We start from the raw sequence: 26,508 nt of genomic DNA on the forward strand, positions 1-26,508 counted from the left end.
GGACATCCCAGGAGCTCTGATAACTTTCAGTTCCTAGAATACTAGAACTGAAAATGGCTGTAGAAGCCATCTTTTTCTCCTCCTTTCTTTTATAGATGAGGAGATGGAGAACCAGAGAGTTGAAACAATATAGCCACAGTCATATAGCTAATAAGTCGCAGACCTGGTCCTCCCAGTCAAAGCCTCTTCCTAAAGTGCCATGGCACCGAGAACCTCCTCCATGGAGACTAAAGAGGAGCTCCCTGAGCTTGGCCCAGGCTCAGCCCGTGTCCCAGAAGCTGGTGGCATCCTTAGCACGGGAGGGAGGCCACCAGTGACTCAGACCCAGCTGCAGGCAGCCGGCTGCTCTGTGACTCCTGCCTGTTCCACTGTCCCTTGGGATTCATCCGTAGGACTTAAAGATTCCATTTCCTCCCTTGTACCATCACACCCTGGACACCTGCCTTTCTCTATCGTCCCACTGAAGGTTTTAGTGTTTCCTAATGTGTGTGCGTGTGCTTACATGTTTCCTGACTAATGCATGTAGTTTGCCCATCCTGGCCAACTTGCCGCCGCGGGGCATCTTAGGGATGAATGTGTGACTATACAGAGAGCATTTGGAGCCCTTCAGACGACAGGCTCTGTAGAAAGAAGTGCTGATCCTCATTCCATGGAACTTATTTCTGAGAGATTTGCATCGCTAATTGCTTGTTTCTCCCAACACCCCTCTGAGGAAGATCGGTAGTATTACTTGAAAACATAAAGTGCTGTATGATTTGGCTCTTCCATAGCGCGCCTTCCGGAGCATCTCCAAGTGCTTCACAAACATAACTCATTCCTCACAGGCTCGGGTGAAGGAAGTCAGAATTTTGCTTTGCCTTCATCGTACCCTGAGATTTCCTGGGACGGGTGCAAGATCAGAGAGTATCTGGCCCCACGATCTTGAGCTTGACAGATACCGCTCCCTGTCCACAGCCCTTCGGTCTCCCCTGGCGCTGCAGCTTGTAATGCTGTTTGTTGAGGCAGCCTCGCTTAGTAGGTTCTCTCACGAGCGAGCTGAGTAGTTTTATTGGCTTGTACAAGAGTCTGAGAACCCGAGGCCACACCATGTGGTGCTGTGTTTGCAGTGAGACCTCTTATGGTGGGAGAGTGGTAAGCTCTTCGGAGGCTCTCCTCTCAAGAGAGACATCTTCGTCTACAAGGGGTGATCGCCCATCCTTTGTGTCCACCTCCCCTTAGACAATGCTGTGTGGGGACCGAGCTGGTGGACTGGATGCTGCAGCAGACGCCCTGTGTTCACTCCCGCACTCAAGCCGTCGGCATGTGGCAAGTCCTGGTGGAAGACGGTGTTCTCAACCACGGTAAGAGGAGCCACAGGCCCTGGAAAACCCTCAGGACATGCTAAGTGCATTTCCCTGGCTAAGCTGTTGCTGAACTCCCAAATGGGCAAGAGAGAATTATGATCCCTTGAGGGACCCGCCGAGCTAGCATCTTCATTTAGCAGGACAGATGCAGCGAGTGGATGCTGTTGATTGCTGTGTTCCACCACGGTACCCTCCTAACCTGGGAGACGGTATGAAGGAAAAGGAAATTGCAACCCGAGCGCATCAGTTCCAATTATGTTTATTAGTTTGCGTTCATGGTTCATTGGCGGTGTGATTATACTCTGAGCACCGCACAACAGTCCTGGTGCAGGGGCAGAATGGAGAGCGGTGAAATGTGTGGCTGGGCTGATGCCATGGGAGAAAGTAATGGATTCAGAAGCTGCCTTTTAAGCAGGGCGTTATCTGGGGGAGCCAGTGTCTTGCCCACAGGAGGGCCATATTTAAAGTCGGGACTGCGCTGATAGCCGCCGTTCAGGGCTGGAGTGTGACTGTGGTCGAACTGCTCATGCCTCTTGTGTGCAGACCACTCTTCCAAACTGACCAACTATTACAGTCATTCGTTTAACTTCCCAGCATCTGGGACTCTACGGATGGTCTTGCCAGAGTTCTCAGACTTCGCAGTACATACAAGCCACCTGGGACTCCTGTTAAAATGCCGATTCTGCTGCGGTGGGTCTGGGCTGGTCCCCAGAGTCTGCATTTCCTGCAGGCCCCCATGCTGCTGTTCTGAGATCACGTTTTAAGCAGCCGTGATCTTCCACTTCCTGTTATCTAACCTGAAAGGGGCCTTAAGCGCTTTAAGACATCTAGGTGAGGCATTCTGAGCCAAGTTCCCTGACCGGGTCCTTCCCAGATTGAAATCTTTATGTTTAGAAAGAACAAGCCGGAGGGGGCGGGGGGAGGGACCCGTTTAAAAATCACAACTGGAAGGAAATCACTGTAAGATCCTTCTAGGTGTATGTGACCTAGAAGCTCGGTCTAGTCACCTTTGTTCAAACAATTTTACTCCGATATTTTTAAGTGCAGACAGTTTATAAACAGTACAAAAGAAAAACATGAATTCTGATCCCAACAAATTAGATTTTTTTGTGTTGTTTTTTTTTTTTAAGTCTGTACTTTCAAAAACCAGTTTAGATAGAGCAAGATCTGGCAGCTGATAAATTTCCTCTGTGGGACCTAGTCCCGCATGCTAGAAAATGTCCGCACAGCAATTTTTGCTCATCTCAGACAAGCTGGCAGGTTGCCTTAGGAGAGTCCTGGGGCGGCCCAGGAGGTGGGCGGGTTGGAGGGAGCCGTGTGGGGCCTCACAGCAGCCGGAGGTCACGCCTTCCAGCTGCACAGCCCTAGGCCAGCGGAGGGAGAAGGTTGCCGAGTCTCACCCTTTGCTTCCCACTTGGCTGTCTGGCCTGACATCGCGGGGGCGGGAGGCAGCGGTGCGACCGCTGACACTTGCCTCCATGCTTCCCACAGTGGACCAGGAGCATCATTTCCAAGACAAGTATTTATTTTATCGCTTCCTGGATGATGAGCACGAGGACGCGCCTTTGCCGACGGAGGAGGAGAAGAAGGAGTGTGACGAGGAGCTGCAGGACACCATGCTGCTGCTGTCCCAGATGGGCCCCGACGCCCACATGAGGATGATCCTCCGCAAATCGTGAGTCAGAGCACGGCGCCCACCTGCCGCGCGTGGCCAGGCCAGGCGCGCACACCTGGGCAGGGGAGAGAAGAGGCTGCTTTCCAGAGTCCTGGCCCCACCCAGGGTCAAAGGAGAGACTCGGGAGGGTGACACAGCAGTTGGTCTCTTTTCTATTTTGTTTTTGAGCCAGGTAACTTCATTTCCCTTTTGCATGAGTTAAAAATATAGAGGTGTTTTAGTGGTTGGCTTCAAAACTGAGTCCACCTCTTAACCAAGCTTTGCTCAGTGACCAACGGCTCTGCTTTGATGCCAGACCACCACAGCCCCGTTCTTCCTAATGCAAAGGCAGCGGCTGTCAGAGCTACAGACCTTATGCCTGTGCTTGTGTACATTCATTCGTTCGTTCATTCATTCATTCATTCATTCATTCATTCATTTATTCAGCACATCCTTTCACCCTGCTCCAAACCTCTGCTCTTTAACATAAAGACATACTAAAGAGAACCTCACTGCTCATCACCGCTTTGAGGTCTCCCTTCAGCCAGTGAGATGCTCTCTCCTCCCATCTTGGCCGAAACCCACCTTACTCCAGGCGCAGCCCAGCAGCTGCAGTTGAGGGCTTCAGCCTTTTAATCGGATCAATTCTGAAAGAAAGGACCAAGCCCCTCTTCTGTTCAGGGAGCTCTCCGATTTGGCATGGGGCACACAGCAGCGGATGCCACAGCCCCAGTCTCAGGGCAACCTTTTCAGCAAGAGATGGCTGGGCACTCGGTTCTGAAACCTCGCACAGGCTTATGCTTTTCTGCTGGAAATGAAATTGTTCTCCACCCGGCAACCGGTGCCGGCCAGCTGTGGATGTCAGCTCTGAGTCACTGGCTTGGCTGACCTCCGATGATGAGCAGGTCTCGGTGAGAGGGTTGGACCTTACATGTCTTACGTGTCCCCTGGGCACTTTCCAAAAGTGAGGTGTCCCTCAGACCAGTGTCCGCCCCTCACACCAACTCACAAAGCCTCTCCCTCTCCTTTATGTCCTGTGCCCAGGATTTGTCCCCTTCCACTCGCCCTTCCTCAGCGCTGCACCAGGCTTTCCAGCAACTTCATTTCTATCACACCGTGTCCCCTTTGTCAAAACTTCCGCTTGGCTCTTAATTCCCCCTACCATGTGTTTAACGGCCTTCCCTCCTCCCAGTTGGCACCATCATCCTTAACTCTAAAACCATGGTTTTTAGTTCCTTTGGCCTCAAACAACAACAACAAATTGTTGGGTTGTTTTTTGTGTGTTTTGGGGTTGTTGTTGTTGTTTTTTGTTTTTTGTTTTTTTGCCTCAGAATTTTATTTCTTCAAACAAAAATTTTACTAAATCCTAAATATTAAACAGAAAGCCAGAGTTTCATAGCCCTCAACATAAGGAGCATGCAAGAAACCTTCCCAGGCCTTGCTTTGTCTGCCCTGAAGGATCACAGGGGTTGGTTGCTGAGGGGACACAAGAGAGTCCCAGGGCTTGGAGAACTCATGAGAACCATCATTCTAAACCATGCTTTTGCACTAGCTGGTTTGGCTCAGTGGATAGAGTATCGACCTGCGGACTGAAGGGTTCTGGGTTTGATTCCAGTCAAGGGCACATGCCCGGGTTGCTGGCTCGATCCCCAGTAGGGGGCGTGCAGGAGGCAGCCAATCAATGATTCTCTCTCATCATTGATGTTTGTATTCTCTTTCCCCTCTCTTTTCCTCTCTGAAATCAATAAAAATATATTTTTTAAAAATAAACAAATCATGCTTTCTTTCCTGTCAGACTGCTTCCTCTCTCTCTTTTCCATACCCCCTTTTCCCATTGGCCGTCATCATTTCCTGGCTCCATCCCCTTTTTGCTGTTTTTATGTCACTTTCACTCAAGCCAACACCATGTGGTTGTGAATTTGAGGGGCATTGGCAATATGGGAGGATGTTTGGTTGTCTCAGTGCATGAGAGGCACGCTGCTGGCATTCATTGGCCTGCGGCTAGGACAGAGGGATGCTAAGCACACCTCAACAACCTAGAACCCTACAAAACAAGGAGCTGTCCTGGAAATAATGCCCCTGTTGAGAAGCATTGCTGTCAACTGTGAGTTTCTTAAAGACAAAAATATTTGTTCTTCATTCGTTCATTTTTTCATTGAACCAATGTTTATTGAACACCTATTTTGTCCTAGATACTATGTCAATCGCTAAGGCTGCAGCATTGAACAAGGGCTTTTACCTCCTTCCCGGAGCTTTCTCCTAGTGCAGGAGACAGACTTTAAACAACTAGTTAGGCAAGCAATCGTTTTATCACAGCTGCATTATGAAGCACAAAGGAAAATGTACTGTGTTAATAGAATATAATATGGAGAGAGGGACTTAACCTGGTGTGGAAGTTTGAAAACGCCTAATCCCCATGAATATACAGTCCCAGCTGAAGTTCCCTGAGCTCTTCAAGGGAGGCAGAAATGTCATTCTATTTACAATGATTTTTAAGTATGCACCAAAGAGGTTTTTAAAAAAGTAATAAAATGGTTCCTGCCCTTGGGGAGTTTATAATCCAATGGGAGAGACACTCCTAAATTAGATTCAGATGCAACAAACATTTATTGAGTGCCTGCTATGTGCTAGGCACCTACTAGAAACATTCATGCTAATTGTTTGATTCACCCTCACAAGAGCCCTTAGAAATGGGATTCTGTTCTCATGCTTCTTTACTTCTCTACTTCTCCCTTGAATTGCATGATCCTTGGCAGCCAAAAGGTTCTTCAGAGAAAATTACATTCCAGAGATTGCCATTTTCCAGCTTATCACTGGCTGTGAAGGTGCAGGTTTCACCAGAATTCCAAGGTGCATTATTTTGGGTGCCCTTGGGATTTTCCCACCTTCCCAGATTTTACGAAACTCCAAACATTAGCATTGGGTTGGTAGTTCCTCTTATGAGTCTGTATTTTTGGGTTTTCCTTCTATTGCAAAGAAAGCCCCCAAGCGATTGGAAACTGCAAAAGAAGGAATCTCACTTAATGAGACAGACTTTCCAACTTTACCCACACACACCATTTTTTAAACATCTGATAACCGTGGGAGCTTCTGCCTTGTTTTATTTAAGTGGAAAGAAAATAAGCTTAGTTGATCAAGGAGTGCCTGTATCACTGCTGTCCTTGCAGAGATCCGCTGAGCTCTTGGCTCCAGGAAACTTGCTGTGTGTTCCTAGGTCCTAGAAATGTTGCCCTTTTACTGCCCAAACTGCCACGTTGCTCAGGAAGGTGGAGGCGTCAGAGGCATTGGCTCCATATGGACCGGAGCAGGACCCTCCAGTTTTTAACTCAGCACAGCTGCATTTTATAACCATCACCACTGCCAGAGAGGTTGCCGAACTCTGATAATTACTGGGAAAGAAGTAACACAATATTCTTTGATGAGAAGATTACTTGGAGAATTTGATTGTATAATGAAGATGTTGCTTTGAAAGGTACTTCCTATTGTTCTGAATCTGAGACTTGCTAGCAAAAAAAAAAAAAGAGTGTCACTTGTTTTGACAGGCTACTTAGAAAAATTCTCTGTTTATTACATTAACTGCAGCATTTTATCTGTCAAAGTATGAAAGAATGTTCTGTAGTTTAAAAACAGAATAGAGCTTCAGGGGAAATTTTTTTGGCACACTCTTGTTGCTATTGGTATTGAAAAAACACACATACATACGAAATGTGAAATTAGCTTTTTGTGTGGTGGCAGGCAGAGTGACGCACAATGCCCATCCTGGTTTCACAGGTGCAGACCTGGGTGGCATTTGGGGGCAAGTGCCATGGAACAGTGACAGTTTGACGGTGCTGCTGTTGCAGCTCACAGACAGGACTGTCAAACCTAAAATGAACTCTCAGGGCATATTGTTTTGATTTTGCTTTGTTTACAAGCCTAAAAATGAGGTTACCCTACTGCAAATAAGTACAAGGGAGACCTTTACCAGTAGAAACATACATTCTGGCTAACTTTGAGCAGATATGGTGGGGCCATGGGCAAAAAGATGTGGAGTGACCAGGTCAGCAGAATGTTACACACTGAGGCCCTCTGGACACAAAGAGGCTTCAAGGGGACAAAGACGGCTCTTGCCATACAAGCCCCACAACCTCTTCTTCCAAGTAAAGTAAAATATAATGCTCCACTATTTAGAATGGTCTATGAGAATCTAGCCTAAAGGTGGGAGAGAAATGAAGTAGATGGCATTTCCCAAATCTAATTCTAGGTAGGTCTTCAATTTTGAAATTCCCTAAAAGCCTAGAAGCTTAAGTAGTCCAGAAAGAGATTAAGTCAGACCCGAGCAGAAGAAATATGAATATTTAATATATTTATTGTTATTTATTAAATATATTATATAAAATGTTTTTTTATTTATATATATATAAAATCAAGAGAATGGTTGGCAGATTCTGGAATCTTTCAAATGAATCGGAAATTCAGAAACTTAAGTTCAATGATTTCATGCGATAAATTAATATTTTCTAACTTATGCTATGGGGCATGAGGTTGAAAGGAAACAATTTAAAATGACATGAAAAAATACGGGGGTGGAGGATGAGGAGGAGATGGGAATGGGGGGACATTTTGGCTGTTTCACACATTTGCTCTAGAGGGCGCTTGAGAGGCTGTGTATCTTCTCTTGGTTAGCAGAGCCTATTTTAATAGGGCCTTTATTTGTCCAAGCTGTTTCTGAGGGCGTGGAATTTGAAATCCTGATAATTATAGGGAAATTTGCTTCACCAGCGGAACCCAGATTAGCAAGCCTAAAATCAGTGGGGCCTAGGGTTTTGATTTTTGTTGGGGTATGCCAACAGTATGTTCAAACTTGTAAAGTCCAAACATTGGAATTGGGCTGGTCGTTCTCAAATGCAAATCAGGTGAAAAGAGAAGTGTGACTGAAAGAGCCTAATCTTAATGAAACAAGAAATTCACTGTGAATCTTTCCCTTCACAGCATGACAAACGTCACCATTGTTTTTCCTGGAAAGATTGCTGTGCTGTAGTGAAATCTTATAAAAGTTATCAGAAGAAATTATTGCATTAAGGGGTCCTTTCTTGGGGTTGGGTTTGCCTCATCCCCATAAAAACATTTGACCCTTATCCTCCCTGTTTATGTGCCCAAGAAGCCAACAGTTGGATTGCCGCCATGAGGGTTCAGATTTGGGAGAGGGATAGATGGATGTAGCTGCCCATTTATAGTTTAGGGTTTAATATAAGATTACCTAAAAATTTTAATGACTTTTTGTTGGCCAGGTCAATCTGATTATTATAGAAACTTTGGGAACTTAAAAGAGTTAAAGAAGAATAAATGACACCTGCATTCCACCTCCTCAAAATAATAATTATTAACATTTTGGTATTATCCCTCTGGTTATATTTCAATTCCTAACTTTTTATACCTAATAATATATCATGGCATTCTCCCTTAACCTTAAGTATTCTCTAAAGATGGGATTTTTTTTTATAGGTACATAGTAATCTGTCCTCTGAATATTCCTTAATGCATTCAGTTTTTCATTGTTGGATGTTTAGACTAATTCTCAAACCTTTCTTCTTTAATTTTACGTATTATTTTTTAATTTTATACTTCAATTACAGTTTACATTCAATATTATTTTATATTAGTTTCAGGTGTACAGAAAAGCAGTTAGACAATCATATACTTTACAAGTGTTCTCTCTCCGATATTTCCAGTATCCACTGGGCACCATACATAGTTATTACAATATTGTTGACTATATTCCCTGTACTTTATCAAGCTCTTTCTTCTTGACAGCAGCAAAAAAACCCCCACAATATTGTAGTGCTCCTTTCCCGGAACAAAGAAAGAACTAGCCTGGTGTGGGAGCAGAATGATGTCCAGAAGCTCCAGCAGGGAACAGTAAGCTGCTTCACACTGAAGGAGGGCCCAGACCCAGAGTGCTGGGAAATGTGGCTGGAGAGTAGGCTGAGGTCAGATTGAAGGGGGCCTGCTGTCCCTCTGTGTACCTTAGATATTATTTTATAGCCACTTGGTGCACCATCGAAGAGTTTTAAAGGGATGTGGAATGGTCAGCTTTGCAGCAGGAGGGTTTCTCTGCCGTCTGTGAAGAATGGGTTGGCAGAGTCCAGACTAAAGACAGGATGCCAAATACTGAGTTTTATGAGACTGAAATTAATTATATTTTGAGAAATTAATGACACCATATGAAATACATGCATTTGACCCGAGTCTGCTAAATATAGTAAAAGAAATACTCAGTGTAAGAGCCCTGGATTCTAATCTTACTAATTTACCAATAAATCACCCAACTCCAGACTACAAAGCTGTTAAGCTATAAAATGAGTTTACTAATACATACTTAACCTCTCCCAACTTCACAGGGGAGTTGTATTTAATTAGCCAACATTTGCTGAACTCAGGTGTGCTAGACACTGTGTTCAACAATTACCTAATTCAGCTCTTTTAATAGAACTGTTTGGTGGTTATTAATGTTATCTCCATCTTATGGATTAGGAAACAGGCTTAGGTTAAGTCACTTGCTTGTGTTTATCCCAAAAGTGGTGAGCTCAGGATTTGGTCCAGGTCTGTCTGACCTCAGAACCTGTGTTCTTTACTGTACTCTACCACCAGTCCTGGGCCAAAAATGGTTCAAAATTGCCTCCTGGGTTTATTCTTTGAGCACTTGGGAGGATATGTGTCATAGAAACCTGATTTAAAAATAATGGTTACAGACAACTCTTATCTTATTCAATGACTACCATATAGACCCTAACGGAGTACAAGTGTACCATCTACTATAGAAAAATATGAACATCAACCCACTAGCCAGAATTTAAAATAAAAACTAACACTTAGTAAATGAGCCCTGCAGGTGTGGCTCAGTTGGTTGAGCATCATCCCATGCACCAAAAGGTCACTGGTTCGATTTCCAGTCAGGGCACATTCCCAGGTTGTGGGCTGGATCCCTGGTTGGGGTGCAGGAGGCAACCGATTGATGGTTCTCTCTCTCTCTCTCTCTCTCTCTCTCTCTCTCTCTCTCTCTCTCTCTCTCCCTTCCTCCCTTCCTGTCTCTCTCTCTCAAATCAATAAAAAAATTAAAAAATAAATGAATCACACAAGTGTATATAGTGACCTTACATACATCACCTCTTTGAACCTCAAAATAACTCTGTGAACTGAGTAGGGCTTATTATCCACAATTGTCAAATGAAGAGATTGAGCCTAGTAGATGTCAAATACCTTCTTAACATCACACAGTGGTACTTGTGGCTGAATCAGGAACTGAGCCCAAGTCTGCTTACTCCAGATTCCTGGAATGGCTCTACCACCTAAGATCTAACTCTTAAGAAGCAAGGCTACGAGGTGAAGGAAAGAAAAACAATTTGCTGGTTTGTTAGACAAGTGAGTGGGAAACCAAATTTACCAGTCAGAGAAGGGGAAGAAGGTGAGTTCTCAAGAAGACCTTTACGAGTGTTAGAAAATGATCCACGTTTGAGAACTGACTTGTACCCAGGAGAATCAGGTCAGTTGAGCTGGAGTGTTGCAATACAATAAAGCTTTCTCAACTCCAGACAGATATGATGAGGCCTTTCCTTTATTTTTAAGCCTGACTGTGGCTTACGCGGATATCGACAGCGCTGACTTTCTGGGTTTTTCCCCGGGCACCAGGGAAGAGGTCTAAAGGCGGCAGGTCTCAAAGAACTGGTTATCTGCTTTCTCACCTGCATGTTTTACCAGGCGCCATGTCAATGTGCTACTTGGTGGCTGGATGAATCCTTCATTTTATCCACATCCCAAGAATTGAGGGTGTCTGTCTCTGACCTTGATAATTCCTTGATAAAACTGTATTTACCAGCAGTTTCCAATGTCACCTGGGCCCTCCCACCCTTTAATGCACAGACTGCTTCTCCATCCATCCCCGTTTATTACCGTGTCTGTAACTAGACAGAACGCGGCCCCTGCGGAAACTAGGCCTTTCCACAGCGGGATCTGACAAATCCACATCAATGTGGCACCATGCCGGCTTGTGAAGAAGCAGGAATGCCTCATATCTCTCCCTGTGACGTCTGGAGAAGGACGAGTAAAGACCGGGTACATTCGCCAGCTGCCACTCAGAGCAGCCTGAGAGTCAGTTCAGTCCCCTAGCCTCGCAGGTTACTCTCTGAAGGTGCCTAGGCGATCCCTCCTCCTGCTCCGGGCACAGTGTTCCCTGACTCTTGAAAGCCAAATTGCCTTCAGTCCTTGGGACCCTTTCATTACTCTCTGAACAGGCTGGGGGCTGATTTGCAGGTCCAAAGTGGCTGGACCTCCGTTTTTTTCCCCACCATCTCCGTAAAGACCAAAAGCAGGAGAGGTGCTTACTGCCACTGTTTGCCAGGAGAAACCCACTTTGAAAGCACAGCTTTGTTCAGTGATCGTGATGGAGAAGGCACAGTTGTAGACTTACCGGGTGCTCTTTTAGGGTGGGGGTGGATCAAGATGAGAACCTTTGTCTGAAGATGCAAGAGCAGAGAGGCGAGTCTCCTCTGAGACACTAGATGGCATAGCAGCTCTGAGCTGGTGGCCTCGGAGCAGGAGCTGCTGGGCCTGTTCTCTGTCACTGCAGCCACAACATGAAGATCCATGGGGGTGGGGGGCGGGGGGTGAGCGACTCACATTTTTATTCACTTCAGTGGCACAGGTTGGTCACACTGGCTTTTGCTCCATCTGGCCTCTTCCCCGGGACCTCCGTCAGCTTTCAATTCTAATGACATGTTGAGGCCCCGGGCAACAGTGAGTTTGCTGGTAGCCAACCTCTCATGAATGCTTTTGTTGCTCTGCTAACTGTGAATATACTCATGTTTTAGAGTAAGTCTCTTCACACCTTGCGGTGCTGACTTCTCTCACCTCATTAAACATTTCTGTAAACAGGACCCAAAAGCTCATGGCTACCTGGGTGGATTGCGGAAGGACAGTGGCCTGCCCTGTGATTACTTGACCACTTTGGACCTCAGGGTTATTTTTTCCCCTTTCATTCTGAATGTTATTTCGGACTCAGAGACTACACTGTTTTTAAGGTCTGTTCCATTCCGTTTCAAAGGCTTCTATAGCTTTCCCCAGGGCATCCCAGGGAAGTCCTGATTTCTCTGTAGTGGTCAATATTGATGCATGAGCACCAGGGGGTACAGTAAGCTGCCACGTGGGTCTCTGGGCAGGTGTGGTGCTCACACCCCCAGCGGAGCCGGCCCCGAAGGCGCTGGGGGCCACATTTCCCGACAGCTTTGCTTCATGAGGGGCACGAGGGGAAGCATGCAGGCTAAACTCCCCCCTCACCCCCCACTTCTTCCCAGGAGTTCTGAAACTAAGGAGGATTTCCCAGGAATGGAGCTCTTCCTCTGTGTCTGGCAGGAGGGCCACGGCTGTCACATGCTCTGCTTCTCTCCCGGGCTCCCGGCTGTGCCTTCATCTTAGAGAGCAGGTCCGAGTTTTAGCCTGGCAGTAAACTCTGCCACTGCCTACTGCTGAGTGGGGGGCGGGGGAGGGCCCCAACTGACCGCTGACCTTGTGATGAACCACTCTGACACACTCGCTCCTGGCCTTGTCTTATCAGCAGTGTCATCTTCCTCCTGTGCTGATTTTCCTTTTCTTTTTAATTGTTGCTAGTATTACAGATCTCTCCCTCACCCTTCTCCCCTCTCCCTCCCCCCCCCCCGCCCTCCTCCCACTCCCTACCATCCCCTGCAGGTCTTCACTACTCTATTGCCTGTGACTATGGGCCAAGCATATAAGTATATAAGTTCTTTGGTTTATCTCTTCTCGTTCCCCCAACCCCACATCAAGGTATGTCAGTCTGTCCCATGCCTCCATGCTTCGGGTCTTATTTTGTTGGTCAGTTCATTTTGTTCATTAGATTCCACAAATAAGTGAGATCATGTGATATCTGTCTTTCTCAGTTTGGTTTATTTCACTTAGCATAATATTTCCCAGGTCCATCCATGCTGTTAAAAAGGGTAAAAGATCCTTTTTTATAGCTGCATAGTATTCCATAGTATAAATGTCCCACAGCTTTTTTTTATCCATCCATCTACTGATGGGCACTTGAGCTGTTTCCAAACTGATTTTCTTATCTAAGTTGAGCTGTGGCTGCTTCCAGCTATTCTCAGACATTTTATTCCGATCTGCTTTTGGTCATCCAAGAATTCCTAAAATGTCTGGTCAACCATAGTACTCTTTTGTGGTTTGTGGTGGAGGTGTTTGTCTGTTTTCAGGGCTGTTTTGGATTTTCAAGTGTCTTTTCCATCAGACCTTTAGCATGACAGACAACTCTCCGGCCACAAAAGGGCCCAGCCTAACAGATACTCCGTGGTCTTTGGAGACCACCTCTGTCCAGGCCCTCGCTGATCTTGACTGAGTAACTTCAGCTGGTCTAAGATGATAGTTCTTCCTCACAGCTGGATAAATACATCCACGATCTTTTAGAAAATATGTCTCTCTCTCTCTTTTTTTTTTTTAATCACTTAACAGGATTTGGAGTAAGACGTAAGGTTCAACATTTTCATCCTGTCTCCTCCCTCCATTAATTCTTTGCCAAGACAAAAGTGAGTTGTGTCGTGGCTACCGTGTCTTACTTGGCCTTGAATAGGAGGGATAACAGAGCTTAAACCCCCATTTTTCTCAGGCCACAAGACAGGAACTGGTTTGTGGTATTGCTTCCATATGTCTCTTGGACAGACCCTGAATTCAGCATGAATTGTGAGAACTAGTGTTTTCGCTCATCTGGTAAACTGTATTGAACATCCACCCTGATAATAATTTCATCCTCCGTTTGTGCTATATTTTCAATGAATCAATGCTTCGTGTATATTAACTCATTTGGCCTTTACCAAATTTCTATTTATTGTTCTCATTTTAGAAATGCAGAAACAAGGCATTAGACCAATTGGGCACCTAGGAACTTAATGATTTACCAGTAGAGCTCAAATCCAGTTTCTGCTTCCAATCCAGTGTCCTGTGCACTTCTTGAGAAGAGCAGTGTAGGGTTATGGGTATTTAAACAAATAACATTCCTCACAGTATGTTGTAATCACCACAGTAGCAGGCCATGTGCCATGGGAGAATAAAGGTTGGAGAACCAGTTTTACCTGAGAGAGATAACATCTGAGCTGGGCTTGAAGCAGAAAAAAAATATCCTAGGCAAAGAGAGGAGAAGCATGTGAAAAGCCTTGGAGACATGAAAAAGCATAGCGTTTTGAGGAATGGAGAGATGTAGGGCATGGGTGGAGCAGAGAACAGAGCCCTGAGGGAAGGTGTGAAGAGAGGAAAGGAAGATAGATGAGTCTGCAAAAGTCCATTGAGATCTGCCCCATGATGACGAGGGAGCACCCTGGACAGTAAGCTTGTGGAGCTTGTGGGTTGTCTGGGAAGAGCCAGCCAGGAAGCTGTCCGAGCTCAGGAAAGACATCTGTTTGGAGATAAAGATTTAGATCTCAGCGTTATACAGGTGAAAGTTGGGGTTTTTCAAAGGGAGAGAAAGCAGAACAAAATGAGAACAGAGCTGAAGGCAGAACGTTGGAGCACAGCACAATTTAGGAGGTGAACAAAAGAACAACAGATCACAAAAGACACCGAGAAGAAATGTTTAGGAAAGCAGGAAGAGAGAGCCGGGAGGCGGGCAGCGTGGGGAGAAGAGAGCTTCCGTCAGTGCTCAGTGGTGTTCGACAGGGGGAAGTTGAGTAGGTTTCAAAAATGGCTTGAATGTTGCCATCATTGCCTTCTTCCACACTTTGCTGCAGGTCCTCAGACTACCTATAATGGCCAAAGGGTGTCTTGAACGAGCTGTCACATTTTTAGTATGCTGCATTGTGGATCTGACAGAGTTCTTTCTCATATGTTTTAACTCTTGGACAATATATAATTATTTTTAATGTAATGTGATGTGTAGATTCTAAAGGCAACACTTTTTTTTTAATCTGTAAGAGTTGATTAATATGAGAAAAACTTTTAAAAAAAGAATCAACTACACCTGAAAAAAGGGAGTTGATCAATATGGATTTCATATTGATATTATGTAAAAACACTCTTCCTAAACTCATAGAGATCTGCTCCCAAAATCCATATTTGAATGTGTTAGGATTTTAGAGCTAAATTCTAACACTTCCTTTTCCCAGCGGAATCTTCCTCCTCCCTCCATAACAGCCCATCCATCCCATGGAGGTGAGAATGAGGCTTGGCGACTGATTTCTCTTTAGCCAGGCTTCTAGAAGGGTCCATGCTATTTGCAGCTGATGTCAAGTGGGAAGAACAGCGGGGCAGCTCCTTGTGCTGAAGAGCATAATCCTATTATGCCTGCCTTGAGACTCTCACCTTAGCTGCCTCTATCACAGTAGATGGACTGAGGTGACTCAATTGACTTTTAAATCCCCAAGGATCCTCCTTTCAAAATCCCATGTGTAAGTCAAGTAGTAGATTAGCCCCTTGCTAAGAAGGCCTGCCCCCCCTCAAGTCCCTGTGGCCATAGTTTTTTCTTTGGTGCGTTTGGGTCCCATGTTTTCTGCATTCCACCATTAAGCACTGGATTGGTGCACAGTGGTGGACCTTGGCAGGAGGTGGGCCCGGCTGGCATCTCCCTGGGTCATGGATTTAGTACTAGTCTTTGTATAGTCAAGGTTAGGAAATATACCCTTCGTAGATACTGTATGAGAGACATATCATCTTCTTTTGTTCATGCTAAACTGTCCTTGAGAAGGTGATGTGCAAGGTGCAAAGAGTTTTCTTCCTCTGATGGCCCCCACTTGATCTGTCATCGACCCCATCTTATGAATGGCTGCAAAAGTGTTTAATCCAATTAACTATTTTAGAGTATTTACAATTCAGTTTTGATTGCTCAGAGTACTTATCTATAATTGACTAAATTTCAGATGTAATGTGCTGGCCCAAATGTTGTACTCTGTCAGTTTAACTTCTTATGCAAAGGTTTGAGTTTTGAATATCATTTTGCCAACGGTTTTTTTTCCACTGACACAAATAAATATGCAGGTACCTTCACATGTACTGCTTCCTTCAGCTCTCACATCTCTCTCAGGAAGGCATGTCCCAGTTTACAGATGAGACTGAGGTTGATGTCACACATCTGGTGGGGGGTGCACTGAGGTTAAAACTTTATCTTCAGACAGGAAATCCAGAGCTCTGTTCAGTACACCATCACTCCCTGAATTTATTTGACCCAGGATCATTTTTTAAAAATACAATGCAATTAAGCATGGAACACCACCAGTAGCTCATTAAGGTTTAAATATTTAATATATAGTAACATTGAATAATACCATAAGTTACTGAAATTTTAGGACAAAATGTGTAGGATAGACTGACGATTATGTAGTAGTTAACATACATGACTGCAGCAATTAGCTGAGAGCAAATGCTGCCTGTCCATCAACGTGGAGCTTGACTTCCTAGTACTCTTAGAATCAATAACCAATTTGTTTTAAAATTTCAATAACATATCAGTTAAGGTTTCTTACATTGCAGAGAGCAATAGAATATCTAAATTTCTCACCAATCAGATGTTCTCATTGATCTGTAATTAAACACTATTAGTGATTCCAGAATAATTACAGGCATGAAAGTGATTAGGAATCTATTCTGTCCTTCCCTGTCAAAATGTCCATAGCATCCACATACCTAGGGGAGAAGCTAACTAGTATACTAATTAACACCTCATGGAACAGTGGTCATGCATGAAACAGAGTTTGGGAAGTGGAAGTATATACCTCTCTTCTCTCTCTTTCTTCCTAATCCCAAACACTACTGTCTGCCTTCTGCTCATCTCACCTTCTCAGGGATAGGCAAGAAAATATTGAGTCTCTATTCATCCCTTAGTTAAGTCCTGTGGTAGATGCATGTTATACAACCTGAAACATAGTGACAGCAGCATTATTATTTTGTTAGGCTAAGATACTACACAGGATCTCAAGGAATTTGGATTAATCATCCAGTTGATGAAATCAGTTGTTTATAGTTGTGTTAAAGACAAGTTTTCTATTACTGATTAAGATGGTAATACAAAGCAATTTTTTGGTGCAATCATCTACAAAGTGAGAGATAGATTACCCAACTACAATGTGAGCAGAGATGTTCTTCCCTCTGAGATTAGAAGAGAAGGGGATTCTGTGCCCATTCTTCCATTGACAACACATTCATTTCAAAACTTCCTTTAGAGATTATAATGGCATAATCTCGCCCTCTGCCAATATCTTTTTATAGAGCTTACTCCTAAGAAATCTGAATTGCATTACTGACCCCTTGAGTACACTTCCATATTTCAGGCTTTAGTGATGCTTTTTTCTCATTATTTCCTTGTTACTTTTTTCTTTGTAGACCTGGCCAGAGAAGTATGGATGACCTAGAGATTATCTATGATGAGCTCCTTCACATTAAAGCCTTATCCCATCTTTCTACCACCGTAAGTTGTCTCTCATTGAGCAAGGTCAGGAGACTTTGAGTTAAATTCAGTTAGGACTGGAGGAGTATATTTGGCATGGAGGGCAGGAATATCTGAATTCTGCCTCATAAATCATTCCTAGTCTTTCCCATGAGATGCTAAGTAAGTTATACCCAAGAAGAATCACTGTAATGGGATCAAGTATTGTCACATCATTAGTAGTTGCCCAGGTGCTATAAACCCCAAAGCAATTTGATGTGAGTGGTATTGGAACGTATGCTTCATCCTTCCAAGTCTGAACTATGGAACCTGCACACCTAAACAAGAGAGCCAGGCCTTCAAAGTGCTCTGAGACCCTCCCATGAAATGCAGAGCCAGAGGGAGGAGGGAGATCAATCAGGGTGACCTGTCATGGCCCAAGTGGCCAGCTTTTGCTGCTCTATTGAGGAAGGATGCAGTATGTTCAAGAGAGAATTACTTCAGATATGTTAGGGCACAATAGCAATATCCAATAGTGATAAATGGCCCAATGGCTATATTTGGCTCTAAAATTCTACGTGACTAGGATATTCAGGAAAGCAGTGGACAGAAATATCTTCCCCAGGAACACAGGAACAGGATTTCCAGGCAACACATGTCTCCTATATGTTAATAACTCAACACCAATAATAAAAAGAAGTTGCAATGTCTACAGATTATATACCGAGTCCCCTTAGCAACATCTACATTCCTAATTTGCCTTTCATTTCCAGCTCACTAGGTGATATTATACTATCGTATGCTAGCAGTATCTGTGGTCCCTGATCTCGGGGGCGAAGGGGGGGCAGCGGCGGGGGGAGAGGTCTCTGAAGAGAGCAGCGAGGCATTTGTCATGGCCATAAGCAGAAGGGCTCCAAACACCTCCCTCTTCAACCCAACAGAGCTGCCTTCACATTCCTCCCCCCGCTCTCCCAGGGGGTCCACAAGCTTGCTCACCTGGTGGAGAAACCAGGGGTATGGTCCAGCTCAGCCTCCCCACCACTGTCCTCTCATCCTCACTTCATCCATGGGAGGAGGGAGGAGGGAGGAGGTCTGTGCCTGGGAGCCTCACCTAGGAGCCCCCACAAATGTAAGCACCAGGGGTTCACACCGCAGAGGAAGGTGCTGGGAGACCCCTTTCCCTACCTGTGCTCCAGGTCCCCAGCATGCCCTTGTCCTGACTCCCCCAGTCCTGATGGAATGGAGAGGAGTGTGGATAGTCTCCTCTTCTCCCCCAAACCACAGGTATCCAGGCACTGGGGAAAATGCTCAGGTTACTTGGTACTTAGGGAGATGGAGCCATAATTTGGGACCATAATTTGGAATCAAAATTTTTTTCTTAGCTATCTTGTCATATAAATCTGCTTACACATTTGAGCTTAATTATTCAACTTGAGGACATTGACTTTCCCAGCACGTTTGCAGGGATGCATTCTGTGGGGACGCAGGGAAGAGCCTGTAACAGCAATGGAGTCGCATGATATTATAGATGCTCTTACCTTCTCACCCAAGACAAAAGATAGGCAGTGAAATCGGCTAGTGCGTAAGTGTGAAACCACGTTTTAAACCATTTCTAGGGCAGTCGTCTTGTATGAATGTGCGTATACAATGGCTTATGTAAGAGCTTTGAGAATCTAGCAGCAAATCTAGTGAACATGGTTCTAGACGATAGTAGCGCAAGCAAAGTCAGAGACGGCTGTGTGGGAAGAGGGTCAGTTAGCACTGTTCAGAAAGGGAACAGGTTTCCCCCTGCCCCACCCCACCCCACCCCCCCAAAAAAAATCTGGCCTTTCCACATCCTTTCTCGTTTTCTTCTAGGTGAAACGGGAGCTAGCAGGTGTTCTCATCTTTGAGTCCCATGCCAAAGGAGGCACCGTGTGTAAGTGAAAGCGGTAATCGGATGTTGCGCCTGGCTAGTACCCTCGAGAGCCTATGCCATGGGACCCTGACTGCAAATGCTCCCCTCTCAGACTCGGCAGGACGCCCTGGGCACTTTTGCTTTTTGGGACCTGTGATCATTCCCGGCACATGTCCGTGATTCTGCAGCGTGGTGGTTTTCTGGGACCAGCGGGGGGCTTTTGCCAGTCTGAGTCTCTGCTCACGCCTAGCTGCTGGCTGAAGGCGGTGTGTAAAGAGGGTGGGAGGAACATGCTGCTCTTCAGGCAGGCCTTTCACAGTGACCTCACTTCAGTTGGTGGTTTTAGAAGAACTAATCCATCTCTTGAAATTGCTAGTGAGAATGATAAACGATCCTGTTTTCCTTTTCTTCTCCCACTTCCACTATCAGCTCCAAGTCTCAAAGAATTTCTTTGACCCAAATATTTATACAGTACTAATACTTAGGATCTCTCCAGAACCCAGTTTGTAATTTAGTTCCGTGATTATATTTAGAAGCAAGAAATTGAAATTTGATATCCATAAATGTGAACAAAAGTATTCAGGCTAGCATTGCCCATGAATCTGCAGAGTTCTTCCTGCAAAGCAGCGTTAGTGGTCTTCTCGGGTCAGGAAATGCCACCTTCTCTGATCTCTCTTGGAGGATCGTATGCCTCAAGCATGCTAAGGCTCTCAGAAGTTCTGCACTAAAGAAAAACGTTCCGCCAGTTAGACTCACACTTCTTAAAATGAGTGGAACACAGAACACTTGTTTAATGGATACCTGTTAATGTTTCAGGAGACATTCTCTGGAAAGTCTTACTCTTTCTTCACACTGACTTGTGTTAGTCAAATAAGCAGAAGGCAGGAATTGTAAAAGCAGAAAGAGTTGCAAAAGTTATATTTCAAGATGTTTTTCAGTCATCAAAAGTGGCATCTCTAACATTGATATTTATTTTAGTAAGAATGTCCTTTCTTGAAATTTTAAAGGTTCACATTAGTATTTTTTTTTTATTTTTATGATCACTGGTGATGCACAACTTCTCTTTTATTCTTTTCATTCAAACTTACTGATTGTTTTCATTTTATTATGAAATATTTAAATATTTCAAACAAATAATAGAGGTTATTACAAGCACCTTTGAAGTCTACATTAAACACTAGCATGCAATATTTTTTTCATGTTTTCTAAAGAATGAGATTATAGATACAGTCGAAGGCCCCATATTTCCTCCTTTATCTTATTCTTCTCTTTCCCTCCCATGGTAACTTCTACCCTAAATGTAGTGGTTATCCTTCCAACCCATTTAAAAATAGATAGATAGATAGATAGATAGATAGATAGATAGATAGATAGATATCCATAAACAATAAGCAGCACCAATTTGCATGTTTTCAATTCACATTACTTGTCCAATTGCTTTTAAAAACTATTTTCTGTAGCATAGTAAGGTTTGATGAATTGTGGGTGAAAGGGTATTGCTTGATGAACTGGATTGCTGTTAATTGATGTCTAATACCAATGGATTTTTCAGGGCCTGGCCAGTAGAGCAGTGTTTCTGTTCCTTTTATGTTCTATAGAAAAGGAAACAATATGATACCTGAGTAAGTTAGTATTTGCCAGTCATTTTTTCCCCTTCTGGAATATATGTGTAATTCTGGGAACTTAAAAATGATGATTTGCTAAGCTGTAATTTATATCGACGTGCTTCTATTCTTGTCATAAGTCTTTTCTTCTTTTTGTATCTAGTGTTTAACCAGGGGGAAGAAGGTACCTCCTGGTACATTATTCTAAAAGGATCAGTGAATGTAGTCATTTATGGAAAGGTATGTATATATATCTTTTTCTTTTTGAGTCTTTATTATGCTCCACTTACTAGTGTAGCTCTAAGCATTAACAATTTAGTGCTACAATTAAAGTAGTGCAACAACATTGTTACTCGACGAAGAAAAGTCATTATAGCATCTCTAATCATAAATTATCTAAATTATTATACTCAGAGTGGTATTGAACTTTCTGGGGCCCATGATTATAATGTATACATTTAAGTTATTCCATTGCCCATATGACTCAATGAAAGGAAAATGAAACATTATAATTTAATTGTGTAACTCCTCTTTGGCATCCCTGGGTAAAGCCCATTTATATATCGTGTGTTAGGGGAACAGGGTCTTGTGGCGTGAGGTGGGTGGGTGTTGGCTCCGTTTCAGGGGTCATCTTCATCTGAATGTTTGCTCTCTTCAGGGTGTGGTCTGTACCCTGCATGAAGGAGATGATTTTGGCAAGTTGGCACTAGTGAATGATGCCCCGAGAGCTGCCTCTATCGTTTTGCGAGAAGATAATTGCCATTTCTTAAGAGTAGACAAGGAGGATTTCAACCGGATTCTGAGGGTAAGTCCAAGGCAAAGCGTGGCTGAGGGGCATTCCATTTCTCCTTTTGCCAGAGAAGAAAAGATCTGAGTGTCATGTTAATGGAGCAGTACAGCGATTAATGAATGCTCTAGGAACGAAGAGCCTTGGTCACACCCCTGGGATGTTCACTGTGCTGCTGGGCATTCTGGGGCCCAGAGGGGATAGTCCAGGAAAGCTGTACCTGGGGCATGCCAGGCTACACCAAACTACCCTGCACACGTCTGACCCGGTCCATCAGAATAGAAGACGTAGAGGGACTGCCTTGGCAAATGTCCAAGTGATACCTTCCTGACTTCTGTCTTTCTCTATCCTAAACCTGTCTAGTCTCAACCTCCAATCTCATCCCAAATCTGAGCCTTTCTATAACAGCACATGCTCTCTTGATTTAGTCAGTGATTATATTTTAGCAGGAATTAATGTTAATCATGGTTACTCTAACCAAGCGTTTTTATTTCAAGTGCTTTATGTCAAATTGATTCACACTAAAGGAATTTCAGACTTTGGCAAGTAGGTGAAGAGTAATTGCATTTAAAGTTGGCTCTGCAGATGGGCCTAACCCAATGGTCGGCAAACTCATTAGTCAACAGAGCCAAATATCAACAGTACAACGATTGAAATTTCTTTTGAGAGCCAAATTTTTTAAACTTCAACTTCTTCTAACGCCACTTCTTCAAAATAGACTCGCCCAGGCCGTGGTATTTTGTGGAAGAGCCACACTCAAGAGGCCAAAGAGCCGCATGTGGCTCGCGAGCCGCAGTTTGCCGACCACGGGCCTAACCTAAGCTTGTTAAGGTATTTATGAGAGTGGGTGATCTTTAGAACAGATGGTCCCTGGCCTTTCCCCACCATCCAGCCCCTGGTCCCTTGGGAAGAACAATCCAGCTGATGACAGTGTCTCTCAGGTGGCCCATACTGCAACCCTCCCTAGCTTGAGTTCACCCTGAGACACGGTCCCTCTAGGATCACTTTGCTCTGTTCCCTTCCCTGCTGGCTCACAGAGCAGACTCTCTTCTCTGCCACTCCCACCCTTAGCATCTTTGTCAATCCTCCCTGAAAGTCCAAACTGCAGCTTCTATGCTTTCTGGTACATTTGACACTATTTAACATCATTCTCCATTCCTTAGGTATGGACACCTATCACTACACAGCCTTATATATTTGCCTTTGGTGGCACAATTTCTGACACCAAAGTTTGTTTTAGGAATGCATTCTCTGAATGGAAAGTTTTAGTTTCACTAAAAACTATACCATTGAATAATATAGAAAAAAAAATACCACATGGAATTTGACATGGTTCTTATCTAATCTCTTTCTAAGTGGAGACCAAATGATGAGATAAAGCACACTATATTTGTAAAACTAATTATTTAAACTGACATTGAAATTTAGAGGTAAACTTGAACTAACTCTTTGAGGTCTGCACATATGGGGTTTACATTTAGCCAAAAAATTCTTTGAAAGGATCACATAAGGACCATTATCACTGATGTGATTTATAAAATTATTCAAAATAACTGAAAAAATGTTTTTAACACATTTCAAACTGATTCTGTAAAAAAAAAGTCTTTTGATTAGAGAGTAAATAAAAGTACCATTCCCAAGAAAACTAAATGTCCTCAGAAGAAAAGCAGAATGAAAGAATTTGGTTGAAGCTAAGTGCTATTGGCCACATCTATATATATAAAAGCCTAAGCGACCGTTACAACCAGATGACTGGACGACCGGCCAGTAGCTATGATGCACACTGACCACCAGGGGGCAGACGCTCAACGCAGGAACTGCCCCCTGGTGGTCAGTGTGCTCCTACAGCTAACCTCCCGTGGCCCCTCCTCCCGGCCAGCCAGCCCCGATAGGCCCTGGTCGCCGGCCAGGCTGAGGGACCCCACCCATGCACGAATTTGTGCACTGGGCCTCTAGTATTTTCATAAAGAATAAATGCTTTGCTCCCTTATCTTCCCGCTATACCATCCTCTCCCAAAGGTTTCTCAGAGCACAGTCACACTCCTCTCTACTCTGCTGATTTTCTGAATTGGGAGTAAAAGCAGAGCTTTAAAACCACATGCCTAAACCTCATCTGGTCTTCTCCCTGGCCATCCCAGCCCTTGACTTTGAAAATGACTTAATTTGTAGTCACAACAATTAGCATCACAAGCACCAAATGCGTTTCTGAAGCATTTGAAATTTTTTTTCATTGTCTGAGAAAATGGCAGCATCTGTATGTGGGGTAATTTGTATTTGCAGGACGTTGAGGCGAATACAGTCAGACTGAAAGAACACGACCAAGATGTCTTGGTGCTGGAGAAGGTCCCAGCAGGGAGCAGGGCTTCTAATCAAGGAAACTCACAGCCTCAGCAAAAGTAGGTTTGCATCCAACGCTGCAATCGCCAGACTATGATTAACCTTTTCACATGGTATCATCATTTCCACAATAGCATGTTCTCCTTTTCTGTGGGAGATAGCAGTGTATGTGACTTTTTTCTCTCTATTGACTAATCACACATTTTTGTGCAGAATAATGTATCCATTTCTGGCACTGTGTTTAGCTTGGTGCTGCCTAGCGTAATGGGGGAGAACATTCCCTTACTCTAAAAATGCTCTCTGGATACTGTGTTTAACTGTGGTAGCTTTGGAACAGAAGGCATCGGAGAGAAAATGGAAGTAGAAATGCCAGGCAGCTCAAGGGTGATGACCCTAGGTCAGTGGTCGGCAAACTCATTAGTCAACAGAGCCAAATATCAACAGTACAACGATTGAAATTTCTCTTGAGAGCCACATTTTTTAAACTTCAACTTCTTCTAACGCCACTTCTTCAAAATAGACTCGCCCAGGCCGTGGTATTTTGTGGAAGAGCCACACTCAAGGGGCCAAAGAGCCGCGTGTGGCTCGCGAGCCGCAGTTTGCCGACCATGGCTCTAGGTGATGAGACCCTTTGGTATTTGAATTTCATACGGAGGATTTCTCAAGAAGTGTTTTCATCTTGTTATCAGAATGAACATCTTTGACAGAAACCCAGATTTAAATATAAGGTAGACTGTTGACTGCAGCCTAGAAGCATCCCTTTGGCCTCCTCTGTCCGAAGGGCGCTTGCTTCTCAGGAGCTGTGTAGACTTGGGTCTTTACAGTATGTGTATGTTCCATCCTTTGCAGCAACTTCCTACTTGAGACCCTTTCATCAAATGTACCGACAACTGGATGGTAATACAATAGGAAATGTAGCTCCAAGAAATGGTAGAAAATCACAGAATCTCGTTTTGAAAATAAGGACTAATGTCCAACCTTAGGATAATAAAAAGAGCAATTCTGTAGCTAAAGAAATGTCACCAAATAATATGTTGAAAAGGGAATGCATCCTAGTAATCTTTCCTTCTTTGCCATGTAAACGGGGTGTTCCCTTTAATCAGGAAACTCACCGTCATTGATGAATTTTTACTGTTTAGACTAAAAGCCTAAGGCTCAGGTATTTTCATCTGGATGAACTGACATATTTACAAGGAGGTTGGGAAAGAATATTATTGAATAGCCATAGTATATTTTGATTGTATTATATAATCCCTTATTACAACTCCTTTCAACAGATACTAGAAAAATTTAGGCTCAGAGAAGCAAGTTACTTGCCCAAGATTAAAAAGCTTGTAAGGATAGAGCTGGGATTCAAGGCCAGCTGATCAATGCCCATGCCTTTTCTCCTCAGCCTCGCAGATTACTACAGCAAAACATGGTGTATAAATACTGTATCCTCAACACTATGTAGTAAACCTTGCAAACCGATATATTTCAAAAGGAGTGACATAAAATGGACGATGTAAGACGCATCCTTTCACTTACAAATCTATAAACGACGATCCAGAATTCTTCATTATTTTTTTTTCACTGACCTCCATTCTTGAAAATGTTCAAGCTCAAGTGTTTTTAACAGTTGTCCTTCCAGTCCATAGAGCAGGGGTCCTCAAACTACGGCCCGCGGGCCACATACGGCCCGCCGAGGACATTTATCCGGCCCGCCGGGTGTTTTTGCCGCCTCTGCCTGTCCTGCTTAGCAGCCGACTTAGCAGTGTGCATAGGAATTTGTTCATAGTTTTTTTTTAAAACTATAGTCCGGCCCTCCAACGGTCTGAGGGACAGTGAACTGGCCCCTGTTTAAAAAGTTCGAGGACCCCTGCCATAGAGGATGAGAATTAAGACATTTTTTAGGTGAAGGTTGGGACTCTCTCCGATGATTTTCCTCAGTGCTCTTACATAGAACTAGGACGTCTTAGGGTGATAATCTGCATTCTTGAATAACGCTGCAGGTGTCTCAGGACAATGTTGCTACCTGAAAAGGGAAGCCTTGCACATTCTCCGTAACCTTGGAACGTTCGGCCCAGAGGCCCCCCGGAGGGCCCCTCCTTTCGCCCCTTCATTTTGATCTTCATGGCAGCATGATCAAAAGCGTTTGCTTGTTACAACGTTTTCCCTTCAGAGTGCCTCCCAAATATAGACTTTTTTTTTTTTTATGAAATCAAACTAAAGGGAAGAGAAAAAGAGAGGCCATGTGTGTATTAAACCTATTTTAGGGCCTGGATCTGATTTCTGTTATATCTCCTTATTTGTGTCCTCTAGACCAATCCAAATTCCTTAAACTATAATTCAAAAACCTGGCAGGTTCTCAGCATTAAGAAATATCAATGAGTACAAAATAATGCGACAGCCAAGTCAGTTTCCTGAAGAATACAAAGCTACTCTCTCAGGGGGTTGTTTTCCATGATGAGCTTCCCCAAGCCAGATCAGAGTTGAAAAGGGGAGGCTG

The 26,508-nt window shown here is 44.0% G+C and overlaps 1 protein-coding gene across 8 annotated transcripts in view; it reads left to right on the plus strand.

The window, feature by feature from the left end:
- Positions 1–26,508, plus strand: part of RAPGEF4 (Rap guanine nucleotide exchange factor 4) — a 114,552-nt gene that overhangs the window by 30,136 nt on the left and 57,908 nt on the right. For all 8 annotated transcript variants that reach the window (XM_054723395.1, XM_054723391.1, XM_054723392.1 and 5 more), the window contains 7 exons: positions 1,219–1,340; positions 2,835–3,018; positions 17,353–17,437; positions 19,253–19,313; positions 21,060–21,136; positions 21,555–21,701; positions 23,964–24,079. In XM_054723395.1, the coding sequence (XP_054579370.1) occupies positions 1,219–1,340; positions 2,835–3,018; positions 17,353–17,437; positions 19,253–19,313; positions 21,060–21,136; positions 21,555–21,701; positions 23,964–24,079 (792 nt within the window). The remainder of the gene's footprint in view (positions 1–1,218; positions 1,341–2,834; positions 3,019–17,352; positions 17,438–19,252; positions 19,314–21,059; positions 21,137–21,554; positions 21,702–23,963; positions 24,080–26,508) is intronic.

This window comes from Eptesicus fuscus, chromosome 11 (genome assembly GCF_027574615.1).
Source record: "Eptesicus fuscus isolate TK198812 chromosome 11, DD_ASM_mEF_20220401, whole genome shotgun sequence".
Lineage (NCBI taxonomy): Eukaryota > Metazoa > Chordata > Mammalia > Chiroptera > Vespertilionidae > Eptesicus > Eptesicus fuscus.